Raw genomic sequence first — 14,759 nt, 5'->3', positions numbered from 1 at the left:
TACAGACGATTCTGTCCACATAATCGTAGTTTGAACAGGGGCAAACAATTATCCTTGACTTTTATTGACCTCTACTGGTGAGCAGTAAAAATTGCACCAACATCAACAGAGGCGATCTTCTCCCACATGAGTTTTCGACACACTCTGGTATCGACCAGAAACACAGCCACACAAGATCAATCAGAGCTATTTTTGGTCAGAGTTCACAAAACGGATCTTCAGTTTACGGATGATGAGATATACTTTTTTTTCTCCATAGGAGAGATTTGTCTTAGACTCAAGAATCTGCTACACTAGTCCGTTAAACAACATACAACAAAACAGCACCATATAAACATGCCAAACTGAAAACAGTAGAGACGTTCATACTGTCAATAAACCATGAAAACCATGGAATAATTGAATTGCCCCTGCATCTCCCAACTATTGCACCAACCCTATAACTTATTAATAATTAATTAATTATTGAAATCACCTGGTGGAGTTTTTGGTTGGAATGAAAACCTGCAGCCTCTCGGCTCACTATGGCACATGATTGTCCACCCCTGCTCTAACTCTTTTATATGTGATTATTTTATTTGTGAAATTTCCCCACCGTGGGACTAATAAAGGAATATCTTATCTTATTATTTGTTTAAAATTCGAACAGAAATGGGAACAAATGAGTTTTTAAAGCGATAAAGCTTGCATTTTAGAATGTGGTACCATCTACCTGAGGGTAAAAACTCAAGAGTGCAGGACATGGGATAGATCTGTCAGAAATTTACTCGAAGCACAAACTGCTCATGAGTGGTGTGGAGGGATTTTGAATGTTTTACTAGCCCTTTAACTCAGTCTTAAGCTCTGTTTATTCCCAGTGGATCTTGACAAGGTCAGCAACCTGTGTAAAAGGTAATGAAGGAGTTAAATCTTGTTTTCCTCTTGACAAATTAGTCACCCATCAGACATGAGATTATATGACAAAAAGTTATTGTAGGGTGAAGCTCAGTCTCCACTGAGCCTACAGCGCCTTTTAACCCATTCCCCATGCATTTTGCACATAATCTATGATTTAAAAATATGTCATTATCAAATTCAGGCAGCAGTTTTGGCAATCTTACATAGAAAAAATAATAATAATAATAAAAAATGTTCACATTTATGTAACAAAACAAAGCCTTTCTGCATATGTATTCATTCATGTATTCATGTATTCACTCATTCATGCATCTGCTTTATTTATTCAGGGCTAGCCAATAAAACAGGTCATAATAAGTGAGTTTTCCAGGACACACTGGCATTCAAACTGCCTATTCTTTGAAGAAGTTTAAATTGAATAAAAGGAATCATTCTGTCTTGTTCCATTTGCCTGTGTAGGCTGCTCCATTTTTGTTGAACATAAAAGATAAAAAGCCAACATGTGTATAATAGAGGTGCCAGTGAAACATAAAATGAAAGTAAACATTTTTTTGTAATTTACTCATGAACTGTATGTACACATTGACACAGAGGCAACCAACAGAGCAGCAGGATGAACTTTACTATGCCACCATCCGCTTCACCAGGAACAATACAGATCCTCTCTACTCCAACATTAATACTCAGCCCCAGAGACAGGAAGAAGGGGAAGTCCAGTATGCCACTGTCAACTTTAAAACAGAGGAAACTGAACCTGGGTGAGTAGGTCTTTACATTATAGCTTAATAATTTTGTGACTTTTTATTGTTAAATATTATATATTATCTTAAGAAAACACTAATTCATTGTTTCTCCTTCAGAACCGCAAGCCAAGGAGCTGAGGACGATCCATCTGAGTTGTACAGCAAAGTCCAATATCACAAAAATATGAGAGTCTGAACACAACGCAGCTCTCTGGTGTAGTACAGACACATGTTATTGTTTCTTTTTTTATTTTACCCTGTGTCCACATTGTTATTAAACATATATTTTCGGATAGACCTGGCTTAGAAAGCAACATCATGACAACAGTATACATATGTAAATATCTGTATGTTCAAGGACTTAGCTTTGTGTGTTTTGCTCATAATTCAACACAGGTCAGCTATAAAGAATATGCCTTTTGCAAAACCTTACTTCACTGGAAGCAAAGAAATAAAAATCTGCATAGTGCTCATGTGTTGTAGACTGTAGTTAACACCTCACTGTGCATACTTTGTGATGAAATATGTTGACTTGTTGATGTAAAATTTTGTCAGATGAATGGTAACATAAATGATGATGGATATTAATATAATACATCTCCAGTGCATGTTTCATATGTTGTGGACATCAACTCCATTCCAAGTGGATTCATACTCATCACATCAAATCAGTGCTGTGTCTCTAAAGCACCACTAGAGGGAGCAAACACACATGAAAGTTGACAGCAGTACATTTCAATCAATGAGAACTGGTTTCTCAGAAAAAGTAACCCCTGATTCACAGCAGTCAAAAAATTCTCAAAAAGCAGCACCTCAGAAAATTAGAAAATCCTCAGAAAAGCTTTTGACACTATTAATCACCAGATATTGTTAAACAAACTGTCTTATTTTAATTTCTCTTCACACACATTGAAATGGATTGAATCATACATCTCTTCAAGAACACAGTGTGTCAGGATACAGAACATGAAGTCAGCGTCACGTAACAACAATCTTGGGGTACCACAGGGATCGGTCCTAGGTCCACTGCTTTTCAGTTTATTTATAAATGATCTGCCAAGCTGTTGTCCTTTGAATGTTACCTGTCAAATGTATGCTGATGATGCTGTTCTGTATGTCCATGCCAAAGACAAAAAACACGCTGCTCAAGAACTGACAGATGCTATGATGAATGTGTACACCTGGCTTGAGAAGTCAAAACTATACTTGAACATATCCAAGACTGTGTGTATGTACTTCTCAAATAGGGCAAATACTGACAGTGATCCCAACGTTTTGGTGCAAGGTAAAACAATTAAGGTGGTGCAAGAGTTCAAATATCTAGGAATCACTCTTGACTCACAACTTCTTTTTAAACAACACATAAAAAGGATTGTGAACAGAATTAAGTTTAACTTGTCCAATTTTAGATTTATTAGGAACAACTTAACTCCTGAGTCAGCAAAATTATATTTTGACACTATGATCATGTCACATATGCTCTATTGCGTAACAAGCTGGGCAGCGGCCTGTAAAACAACACTAAAGCCGATCGAAACAGTTTATAAACAAGCTCTGAAAGTATTAGATAAAAAACCCAAAACGCACCATCACTGTCAGATATTAAAAAAGCATGAGCGCTTAAACTGGGACAACACTGTTAAACACACCGATGCCGTCTTGATGTATAAAATCTTCCATGGCCAAGCACCACCTCCACTACAAGAATTTGTTAAAAAAAAACTCAAACAGATCAACCAGAGCTGGCTCCAGAGGTGACTGTGTAGTTCCTTTTAGAAAAAGTGCCCGTAGTCAAGCCACTTTTTCTGTTCGTGCATCTCACACCTGGAATTCACTTCCAAGCACGATACGTGAACTTCCGACTCTGACATCTTTTACTAAACAGCTTAAAGCTTGGCTACTGGAAGAACAACACTGTTACCATAACCATGCATAAACCTGTGTATTTGTTCAATGTAATTAATATGTCAAGGGTTCCATCCGCAATTTCTATTGAGCACATACATTATTATTACTCCTCTTCCTCATTAATTTTTTTTTTTCTTTTTTTTCTATTTATTAGGCTACATCTCCATTTATTTTTTCTTTTAGGTACTAGGGCAATGTGCAATGCAACACGCACTTTATGTTCTCGCATAATTGGGTACTCTCTGTATCATAAAATTACCATTGTTGGTATACAATCATCTACTGCAATATGTAATCGGGTAATGTGCAATTTTCACTAATTAGGCACTGGGGCAATCTGCCACGCAACAAGCACTTTATACTTCTATATAACTAGGTACTCTAGGTATCAAATTACCATCGTTGGTATTAAATTATTGTAATATGCAATTGAGTATTAGGCAATCAAAATAGCACTTTATGTTTTTTTTTTTGTTTTTTTTTTGGGCAATTTGCAATACAATAATGCACTTTACACTTTAGCACTTTGCACTTTAACCAGCCCCTCGACATATAATTCTAGTGTTTAACTTAGTGTTTAAGCTGTGGTGAAATGCGCACGGTCCCCTGAGCCTTGGCCTGTATGTTTTATGATCAACTATGTTGTTTGTCTTGTCTTGTTCTGTTGTTTTGTTTTGTTTTGAACGTTGTACAACACCAACCTGCCAATGGGACTAGAGATGGAAATTAGCCACACGGCTACAATCTCACGTGTTCACATTTATATGTGCATTAACATGTACTGTCCCATTTCTTTCTTTTAAATAAATAAATCTACAAATCTACAAAATGGGAGACCTCAGCTCTTTTGCACCAATTTATTTTTGAGGAGGCAAGTAAATGAATACTGTCTTCTTTCAGGGAGGCTACTTGTTCTTTACATAAGGAATATCAGTGCACATTTTCTTGTATTGTGACACGTTTAATATACTTAAGAAAATCAAAGCTACAAAACACAAATGTCGACATCATGGGCCTCGTAGAGTCGGGCAGTGAACAGGTTAGGATGATTCTAAGGGCCTGTGACTGACAGGGACCCTTACAAATCACTGGAAGATCAGGTAATTTCTATCAATGAGAAGAGCCTACCCTCTTCCCAACTCCCACGAATGACCGACAACAAGAGATTTGCAGCCCTTATAGGTTTATTTATCTAATTTGGCTTCAGGGTGAGCAAAGAGCAAACAACAAACAAAAGAGAATTAAAATTGACAGCCTAAATTTAGCTACCAAAATAGAAAAAAAAGGAAAAAAAAACAAACAAAAAAAAAACAAGACAAAGGGCAAACCTAACTCCTAACTTAACAAAAATGCCACCCACCCCTACTAAACCCAGGCTGATGCATTACTTAACAAAGAGTTACACACTTAACAACACAAGCTGACAACAAAAATAAACCAAATGCCAATACAGATAAACCAAATGTGTCAAGCAAACAACAAGAAACGAACACAAAAGAAGGGCTCTTTCCCATTCAGTGTGTAGTTGCTATCAATTTCTCCAGAGCATTTCGAGTTATAGATTTGTGTCGCCTCCTCACATTCAATCATTTAAAGCAATTTTGAAAGCAGGACGTAAGGAGCGGCGAAGCGCACATTCACCCCTCCATTTTCCCACCAAGCATGTCCCTCTTTCTGGCAGCAGTTTGTGGGTGCAGTGCGCCCTGGGCGTTGAGGCTCTCGTGGCTCCTGGGGGATGTTGATGGTCCTGGCTTTGTCTCCTGGCTTTCCCACTCTCCTTGTATGTGACCAGGCCATAGGCTGTCATCTTCCATCCATGCACATTAAATTTCTGCTCAACTGTTTTGCCATCCGTGAGTTCTCCATCTCTCCTGTCCGGCACATCTGCCCTTTTCCCTTATTTAGCTGTAAGGAGGCAGAGACCAGTGCACCAGTCACAACACACTGAGCGTCCTTCCACATTGGTGTAGAAAGCTGCAAAATCCCAGAGAGCCCCCCTCTGGGATTTTGCAGAACAACCACACAGACACACCATCACCCTGTGACATTTCTCCCTTGAAAAGTCTTGAAAAGAACAGAGCTGTGTTGGTTGATGGAGACATGAGATGATCATTTTGTGGAAAACAGCACCCAGAAGATAAAGCCCCTAGCTGCAGAATCTTCTCATTAGGCCGAAGTAATACAGGGAAAAAATGTTCTGGGCAAGATGTACCATCGTGGTTAAGGTGAGAGTTATGGTTGGGTGAGGGCTGATAGCATTAACTTACGTCATGCCCAACGTTCGTCCAGCCAGGACGCTTCTTCTCAGAAGCTGGACCAAACTCTGTGTGGATGCTGCTGATGTGGTTCTCTGAGGAACCAAAGCAGGAATCTCTCTATGTTCCTAACATGAGCTAATTTTTTCTTAAATTTCAATCTTTGCCTTTAAACTTTGTCTGGTTTACCATAAATATGTGGTTGTTCAAAGTGTGAAGAGGAGGGAAGCCAGTTCATTTCTAGTTTGTCTCTGTTTGTTGACAACAGAAGTGCCATACAAGAAACTTCCCTCTCAAGACCATATCCTCCTCCCCTACAAGGTGTTGTTCTTTGCATCTTTCATATGTTGTTTTACAGTTCAGCTTTGAGACTCAACATTGATTAGAAAGGTGACATGACGGACAGATTTCTCATGTTCTGTATGTTTTCTACCTGCTGATGTGTTTTAACATCTCTGAAGCCCCGACAGAGAGAGGAGAGGACCAGCTATGAGTTTCACCGCAGCAGCAAGTGGATTTGTTGTCTTCCTTATGTTTGTGCCAGGTATTGCAAGTTTACTTTGACATCTTTGATATTTTGCTGGTATTTAAATCAACTACAACGTTCTTCAATTTAATTGAGCACTTAAAAAGAAATCACTGTACATGTCATGGCTGTTTCCAAGAATTTTAAAATCTATTCATGGTTATTTTATCACTATCACTGCACTATCCCTGTATTAAATAAACCAATAAATGAAAAGAGCCTGCTCTCTTCCCAGCTCCCAAGAATCACCGACAACAAGAGATTTGCAGCCCAGGTTTATTTATCTGGTTTGACCTCAGGGTGAGCAAAGGACAAAACATCAAACAAAAGACAATGAAAACTGACAGCCTAAACCTACTTACCAAAATAAAAGAAACAAAAAGACAAAGGGCTAACCTAACCCCTAACTTAACAAAAATGCCCCCCACCCCTACTAACCCCAGGCTGGTGTATTACTTAACAAATAGAGTTACACATTTCACAACACAAGCTGGGAGGCAGTGTGCTGGCTGGAGGTGGAGAGAGGAGAGCCCACAGGAGCTGAGAGAAGCCAGCCTTTAAACTTCACCCTCAGATGCTGGAACCAATCAGCTCCCTGGAACAACCTGCACACACACATACACACACACGCACGCACGCACACATCCACACACACACACACACACACACACACACACACACACACACAGTCACAGCTCACCTGCAACCCATCACATAGACACCACAGCAGGCTGACCAAAGGAAAAAAGACATCCACAAATGGCAGCACAGAGGAGATCGAGCATGTACAAATACTCAGAAATTGTTCTTATGTCCCCAGTGTCACAGCACCTCCACCACATAAAGACTGATCATCCCTCCTCAAAAGAGAAATGTTCCATTTAATTTTACATTTTTTGCCATTTCACTGTGTTTTTAAGTTGGATGAACATTAAACATGACCATCTACCGAGGAAAGAATCTGGAGAGTGTTTTCTTCCACTACTGGACTACTACTACTATTTTTTTCCTGTTTTTAATGACTGTCTGTCACTAATAAGCCAGCCAGACAGAGGTGGATTATAAAGCTCTGCAAGGCATTCCATTTGGGTGCATGAACTGTGATGGCTGTGACAAGGGAAGTCAAAGACAAGAGAGACAGGGGCTTGTGCGGTCTTAGAACTCAAATGCAGAAACAACTCTCTCTTAATCGAGATTTTAGGCCATGGGCCAAGTTTAAACTCTTAAAAAATGAAATTAGGGCAAAAAAAATCCTTGCAAAAAATGCACTAATCTAGTCAGAGGCTACAAGTGCTTGTGTGTGAGCACCACCTGGGGTCTAACTGTGCACGGGCCTGCATGTATGTGTGGCTCAGAGGGATCTGCAAAGAAAGAAGAACTTTCATGTGTTTTTGCTCCCTCTAGTGGTACTTTAGAGCCATGACATCGATTTGGTGTGATGATGATGAATCCACTTGGAAATGAAGTTGATGTCCACATTATATAACATGCATTTGAAATGTACTATATTAATATCCACCAATATGTGTTACCATTCATCTTTCACCATATTTTATCCAAATTGTATCCATATTTTAACAAAGTATGCACAGTGAAGTGTTAATTACAGTCTATAACACATGAATACGTTTACTTGCTTGAAGTGAAGTAAAGCATATTCTTTGTAGCTGACCTGTGTTGACTATATGAGCAAAACACACAAAGCTAAGTCCTTGAACATACAGATATTTACATAAGTATACTGTTGTCATGATGTTTATAGCTAAATTTTTATGGTTGTCACAATGTTGTTTTCTATGCCAGGTCTCTCCTGAAAACATATGTTTAATAACAATGTGGTAAAATAAAAATGAAAGAACAACATGTATTAATAATACACCAGAGAGCTGTGTTGTGTTCAGGCCCTCGGTTTCTTGTGGAATTTTTGGACTTTGCTGTACAACTCAGATGGATCGTCCTCAGCTCCTTGGGTTGTGGTTCTGAGGGAGAAATAATGAATTAGTGTTTTCTGAATATAATATATAAAATTTAACAATAAAAAGTCACAAAGTTCCTAAGCTATAATGTGAAACCCACTCACCCAGGTTCAGTTTTGTCTGTTTTAAAGTTTACAGCAGCATACTGGACTTTCTCTTCTTCCTGTTTCTGGGGCCGAGGCATCATGATGTTGGAGTAGAGAGGATCTTCATGTTTCTTGGTGAAATGGATGAAGGTGTAGTGAAGCTCATCTTGCTGTTCTGTCTGGTGTCTCGATGCTGCAGCTGATATGTTTTCATACATGGAGTTTAGCTGATGGGTAGAAATCACACAGACAGGATTTTAGAAAACTCACTTTCTGGACCTACACCCACACCCCGACATCTAATAACACAGCTGCTAATAAGGGAATCATCCTGGATTTTCACCTTAAAGATGGTGGAAGCTGATCTGCGCCATCTGTGCCATTTTTGTATTTTTGTATACCTATCTATCTATCTATCTATCTATGTACACACACACACACACACATATATATGTATATATACACACACAACTGCATAAACTTTCAAGCGTTAAACAATCAAGTGCTGAACAGGACAGTGCTATGCATGTAGAAGAATTTCTATATATGACCTTTACTAACCTCTATCTGGTCACTAACAGAGGTCAATAATGTTTATAGATGGCTTATGTTACAATGTACAATGTGGATGAAGCAACATAGTAGTCCTCTGTAGGCCTTTAAACAAGAGTTTGAAGGCCTACAGAGATAAATTGTTGTGTTACTGATGATCTGTGTGTTTCAACAAACCTAACACAGGTTTAAATTGAACTTACACCTAACTTTTGTGCAGGGCAGATCTTAGACATGGCTCTTTATGCAACATGGACTGTAAGAGGTAATATAAAATTTGAACACTGTAAAACTTAACACATTTATTTCCTATTTTCCAGGCCTAACTCTGTTGGAACAGCTTACCAGATTACATTAGAAATTCAACCAGCCAAACTTTTTAAAAAAGTTAACTATACTTTTCTTTTTGGACCAATTAAGCAACGCAACATCATAACCACTTTCCCTGTCTTAATATATCTTCACAGTGCTTGTTATATAAATATATATTCCCCTTAAAGTTTTCATATATTTGTCTATATCGGCTTTTATATTGTATGTCTCGTTCTAGGTGTGCCACCTGACAAACCCTTATGCATTTTTTTTTTTGTCTCATTCTGAAAATTTCCTTTTTTGTAAAGTCATTGTTTTCTCTTCTCAATTTCTATGTCCTGCATGTGTTATGTATACATTTTGTATTTTGTATTATGTTTTTTTTTTTTTTTTTTTTTAATCGTTATTATTTGGAGCAAACAGAAAGAAAGAAGGACATGAAATGTTTTTCAATCAGAGCATCTTTGAGTTTGTACTGGAAAACAGGAGTCACAACTGGGGTAGGAAGGTCATCCCACCACTCGAGAGCAAGACTGGCTGAGTATTTTATTTTATTGTATTTCACAGGAATTATTTCCTCTTCCTCACCTGCAGCATGCTGTCTGGTCCCTCTCCTGGTGCAGACAGCTGTTTGGTGGCGCTCTTTCTCCTGGTTAGGAGAACGAATGAATGATAAAATTAATGAACAGTTGAACTATTCAATAAATAACTGTATTTTAGATAATCCAGACAAAACTATGAGACAGAACTCCTCACCTAATCCACAGGAGGAGACAGGTCAGTATGATAGCCGGCAAAACGGTAGCAGATGCTACAGCACTGATTAATTTCCATGCAGCTGGGGAGTTCAGATCAGATGAAGACACTGACAGTTATTTAGGGGATTTAAAAACTTCTGGGTCTGTTTCTGACTGATATCTGCACAAAAGGCAACAATTCTGGGCCATATCCACCACTGAAAAGACAATTTGATATAACAGCCCTCTTAAAACACAAAGTACACTCATGTAAATATGAATGATGCAAAACTGAAGTGCTTTAAAGGAAAACGCTACCATGATTCAAGGTTTAACTCACTGCCTGCATTCCCTTATTGTTTTGCATCACCGTCTTTATTTTGCTTTAGCTGGTTTTCTATGTAGATGGTTTGAAATGAGCACCTTATAAATATTACAAGGTAAGATGGCAATTTTAAGTTGCAATTGTCTAAATCAACTTATTTCGCATGTTCAAATTTACCAGAATCCACTTCAAGCAAAAAGTTCACAAAAGCAAAACTGAACCACACGTGATCTGTCTTGCCGACCTGCAGTACCTCTTTACTCCCAGGCTGACATTGTTTTCCCTCTTAAATGAAGCCACACCAACAAGTGGGGCCGCCTGACACTTCTGTAGTTCAGGACTGATTCCTATCCAAGCCTATTTGTTAAATTACATCAGTTCCAGCCATTCTCAATAAACCGGGAATTACACATATTAATAATATGCCACAACAGTGATATATTTGATAAACAGTCATCAGTAATGTGGATATGATAATGAGCTACAGCAGAAAACAGCATTCCTTTACTGTAATGTAACCAGGAAAAGACTATATCGCAAGACTTATACCGTATTGCAATATCAATATAATACGCCTGAGTCAAATATTATTAAACAACTGGCTGGACGTTAACAGTCGTAATCACCCCACAGGTTTGTTTAGTAGGTCCCTACTGCACCGTCTAGTGGGTATGAAACTGTTGGCATCTATTCTTATCATCAACCTGTGATAACCACTCAAACTTTGGTTACCACCCCTAAGCATAACTTTCATCATCTATTCCTATTTTCAATCTATCTTAAGCAGTGGAGCAGATGCTGGAGCCAGATGTACTGTGTTGTAGTATAAAGACCAACAAAGTCAATAACAGAAGAAGATGGTTGGATAAATCACACCGACCTTCACTCCAGAGACCTGGGATGGAGTCCAAACTGAATCAGCTAGTCACACCTCATTACAAGTTATGATTCTTAACTAGTTGCTGTAGTGTTCTTTAGCTTGTGAATCAGAGCTACTTTAGGAAAGGGTTATGTGCAGAGCCACACCACAGCTCCCCCTGTTCTTATCATTAACCTTGATATGGCTGTCCTACTGTGGTGGATTTCATTAGTAGCAGATGGGCTACTCTGGATGAGCTGGAAAGTTAGCATAGTCCTCATGTTTGTAATGTGCTGGTGAGAGGTAAATCTGCAGCACCTTGAAGGGCACCAGGGAGTCTAGAAGGTGTTTTTTTGTTTTGTTTTTGTTTTTGGTAAAGGAACAAGTGACATGACGCCATTAGAACTGGACAAACAATGTACAAAAACAATGACATCATTGTATCATTGCTAAAAGCTAATGGTGGAAGAAAACCACTACAGTGTCACAAAAAATATATCTAATGGTGATGGCCATAGTGGGGGAGATTTAGGAAAATGGGCTCAACAAGAACCTGAAGATCAACTGGCCTAGCTGTAGCAAGAAATCCACAACATTAATTGGCGAGCCAGCCAGGAGGGCCTAAGGCCAGTGTGGGGGCATCTTCTGACCAAAAGCATGGTGGCCACAAAATACAGGTAAGCAGAGCCTATTTCTAAAAAATCTGCTATTTTGGTCTAGCTCTCCAGTGTGGTCTTTAGCTTGTGAATTTATTCTATAATTAGTCACAAGCCATTTTCCACTTGATCTGACGATGCTCTGATGGTACATTGATTGCACCTAAACACTACATCCAGGAATACAGGAACTGAAGATATGAACTGAAGCCACATAAAATGAATATTTTTTTACATTTTGTCGTTAAATAATACAATGTGTCATATTAAGATATGGATGACCTGCAGCTGCAGCTTTTAGCTGTGGCATGTCAGAACTTAGAACTTAGAAGACTTTATTGTCACTGCACAATGTACAATGAAATTCAGTTTGGTACATTCTTGGCAAACAAGTTCAAACAGACATCAGTAAAAGTAGAAAAATGAATGAGTATAAAAATATAAGAATACATATAAAATATTAGCTGTATAAATAAAAATAAAAACCTCAGATAAAGTGTGTGTGTGTGTGTGGGTGTGGGTGTGTGGGTGTTTAATTAATAATTTACCTTCCACAACAGTCAGCTGTAATTTGGAGTTATGACGTCCTCTTATGTTTTGGGCTTCACAGTAATATTCTCCACTGTGTTCAGATGTGATGTTTGTGATGGTGAAGGTCTGTCCCAATGCTTTTGGTGAAGTTTCATTCTTCTTGTACCAGGTATAATTAGCTGCTGGGTTAGCATCACTGCTGCAGGTCAGATTCAATGCACTGCCCTCCACTATTTCACCAGAGGGCCTCACCGACACTGAGGGGATCCTGGGACCATCTGGTGGAAAGTTTACATGAAGGCACAATTAATTGTTTTTTCCTAAGATATCTGTAGGACATGGGACTTGAACTCCGGTCTGTAGAAACAAACTCCTGTTGATTGAGCCATCCACCACCTCACCTACATCTGAAGGCTGTGTTTTTTGTTTGTTTTATTCTACATCACAAAACTTTAAAACATAACATTTCAATGTAGCATTAGTTTCCAGAAAAGCAAAATGCCAATATTTTTTCCTGGCAACAGGGAGACAAATTATACCGCTGTTCAACTAAAGGACTGGGAGGAGTTCACTGCAGATGCAGAGATACTAATTTCTTCACCGACAGCAACCTCAACAAACCACAACATAGCTACAAAACAAGGGACTAGGACCCTGAGTCCTGCTTATTTTCAACTGGAAACCTGTCGCTGTGCTACAGCCACCACAGCTGCTGCTTTCTCCACTGACAGGTAAAAGCTACAGCTGAGTGGACCAAGTTCTGCTGAAGCTGTCAAAAGACATTCTGGGAAAAGTAGTCAGGTTGAGTCAAAGTGGCTCCAAGAGAACTGTAAATCACAACACTTCTTCACAAAATAACTTTTGGAATGTACTGAAGACTGATGATATAGAATAGTTTAATGAACTTTAATGAGATTTGCTAATGTTATTTACTTACATTGGACATCTATTAGTACAGAAGAAGAGTTTATCTGTCCATATTGATTCTCAGACTGACAGTGGTATGTCCCTGTGTCCTCAGAGCTGATGGAGGTGAAATTATAACTTCCCTCTGGTCCTTGAAGCAGAGTTTGGTTCTCCTTGTACCAGGTATAATTAGCTGCTGGGTTAGCATCACTGCTGCAGGTCAGAGTCACTGAACTGCCCTCCACTATTTCACCAGAGGGACTGACCGACACTGAAGGCATCTTGGGACCATCTGGAAAATAAGTTTAAGGTGAGAATGTGTTTTTGCAATGGCACATACTGGATTTAAATGATCAGGTTTGTAGTAAATGGGGTGATGTGACCAGAAGTCTGATGGTTCCAATCCTCACAACAGCTGAGAAAATCTGGGTGACAACAGTGGCTAAGTAACACTCTTCTTTACTTCAACATCTACTGTCAATGTACCTTTAGGCAAGGCACTTTATCTCCTGCACTGGAGCTGCTCAGTGAACTACAGAAGCAGATTGAGGGCTCTAGTTTCCCGGCGCAGCGCGGGGTGGCGCAGTGAGGCGAACCCCGCGCAGAGAGAGGCGGACAGTGTCCAAGTTTCGCAGACGGACTTGCGCCGAAATGGGAGTGGTGGCGCAGTGGGGGGAGGTGTCAACAGATTCAACTTGGCGCAGTGACAGTTTCGTGCCAAAAGGCTTCGCCGAGGTGCGCCAAAAGCTCGCCATCTGAAACCAGGTCTACTTTCTGCGCAAGGTGGAGCGGAGCTGGCGCAGTGGAAGTTTGGCTGGCTGGCACAAATTACCAAAACCTCACAATCAGCACAAACGGTGCCAATCTCCTTTGATCTGACATCAGTTGTGACGGGACAGTTGATATGGAGATATATGTATGTGCTGATTGTGATCGTAGCATTGAATAGTGTTTTTTCTCAGTATTTATTGCATCGTTCATGTGCCTGACATTCCGGAAGCCTGCCTGTGAGGTTTTGGTGACGTGTCCGCACTGCTCGCCGGTCTCCGCTCCGCGCCGGTCTCCTGGGCTCCGCTCCGCCTGCGGCAGTAGACCTCCTTGTCTGTTGTGTAAACTTTCATTACGCCTTCACGCAGCGCATTTTAAAGGCGAGGACAGGGGCTCATTTGATTGGTTAAATGTGAATCGGCTGTGTCAAACCCACTCCACGCCTTCTCTCCTCCCTTGCGCCGGTAGGAGGGACGGCGGAGTACTTGCGCCACCGAGCATGGCGTGCCAAACTTGGAAAATCCGCCTGGCCACACCCAGTTGGCAAAGCGCATCTGCGCTACGCCCCCGCCTTGCCTGGTCTGCGAAACTAGAGCCCTGAATGTGAAGCAAGGCAGAGCTGAAAAAACATACACACTTAATGTTAATAAAAGCTAAAATAAATAAACAAACTGAAGAAGTTGTACAGTCTTTCACTCACATTTCACATCAATAGAGGTGGA

The 14,759-nt window shown here is 39.8% G+C and overlaps 2 protein-coding genes across 2 annotated transcripts in view; one reads left to right on the top strand and one right to left on the bottom strand.

The window, feature by feature from the left end:
* LOC115357954 (B-cell receptor CD22-like) overlaps positions 1 to 2,166 on the top strand; it is a 28,554-nt gene extending 26,388 nt beyond the window's left edge. Inside the window, exons 9-10 of the mRNA XM_030049719.1 lie at positions 1,489 to 1,655; positions 1,758 to 2,166. Coding sequence (XP_029905579.1) covers positions 1,489 to 1,655; positions 1,758 to 1,836 — 246 coding nt within the window. The 3' untranslated portion in view covers positions 1,837 to 2,166. The remainder of the gene's footprint in view (positions 1 to 1,488; positions 1,656 to 1,757) is intronic.
* Positions 2,167 to 8,173: 6,007 nt separating this feature from the next.
* Positions 8,174 to 14,759, bottom strand: LOC115366081 (B-cell receptor CD22-like). Its single transcript, XM_030061315.1, has 7 exons — positions 14,738 to 14,759; positions 13,301 to 13,561; positions 12,381 to 12,641; positions 10,012 to 10,093; positions 9,844 to 9,904; positions 8,410 to 8,618; positions 8,174 to 8,308 (listed from the first exon to the last, which is right to left on the bottom strand). The coding sequence occupies exons 2-7, from the start codon at positions 13,548 to 13,550 to the stop codon at positions 8,227 to 8,229; spliced, it is 945 nt and encodes a 314-aa protein (XP_029917175.1). The 5' UTR covers positions 13,551 to 13,561; positions 14,738 to 14,759; the 3' UTR covers positions 8,174 to 8,226.

Source organism: Myripristis murdjan, chromosome 1, assembly GCF_902150065.1.
Source record: "Myripristis murdjan chromosome 1, fMyrMur1.1, whole genome shotgun sequence".
Classification (NCBI taxonomy): Eukaryota; Metazoa; Chordata; class Actinopteri; order Holocentriformes; family Holocentridae; genus Myripristis; species Myripristis murdjan.
Note: the sequence above shows the minus strand (reverse complement) of the source record. Positions and strands in the feature narration are given on the sequence as shown.

What these genes read in the sequence shown, in the direction of transcription:
- LOC115366081 (XM_030061315.1), bottom strand. Translation starts at nt 13,550, where the DNA reads ATGCCTTCAGTGTCGGTCAGTCCCTCTGGTGAAATAGTGGAGGGCAGT. An exon ending in TGTACTAATAGATGTCCAAT is followed by an intron (nt 12,642 to 13,300) that starts GTAAGTAAATAA and finishes ACTTTCCACCAG; the next exon opens with ATGGTCCCAGGATCCCCTCA. An exon ending in GACCAGACAGCATGCTGCAG is followed by an intron (nt 8,619 to 9,843) that starts GTGAGGAAGAGG and finishes TCTACCCATCAG; the next exon opens with CTAAACTCCATGTATGAAAA.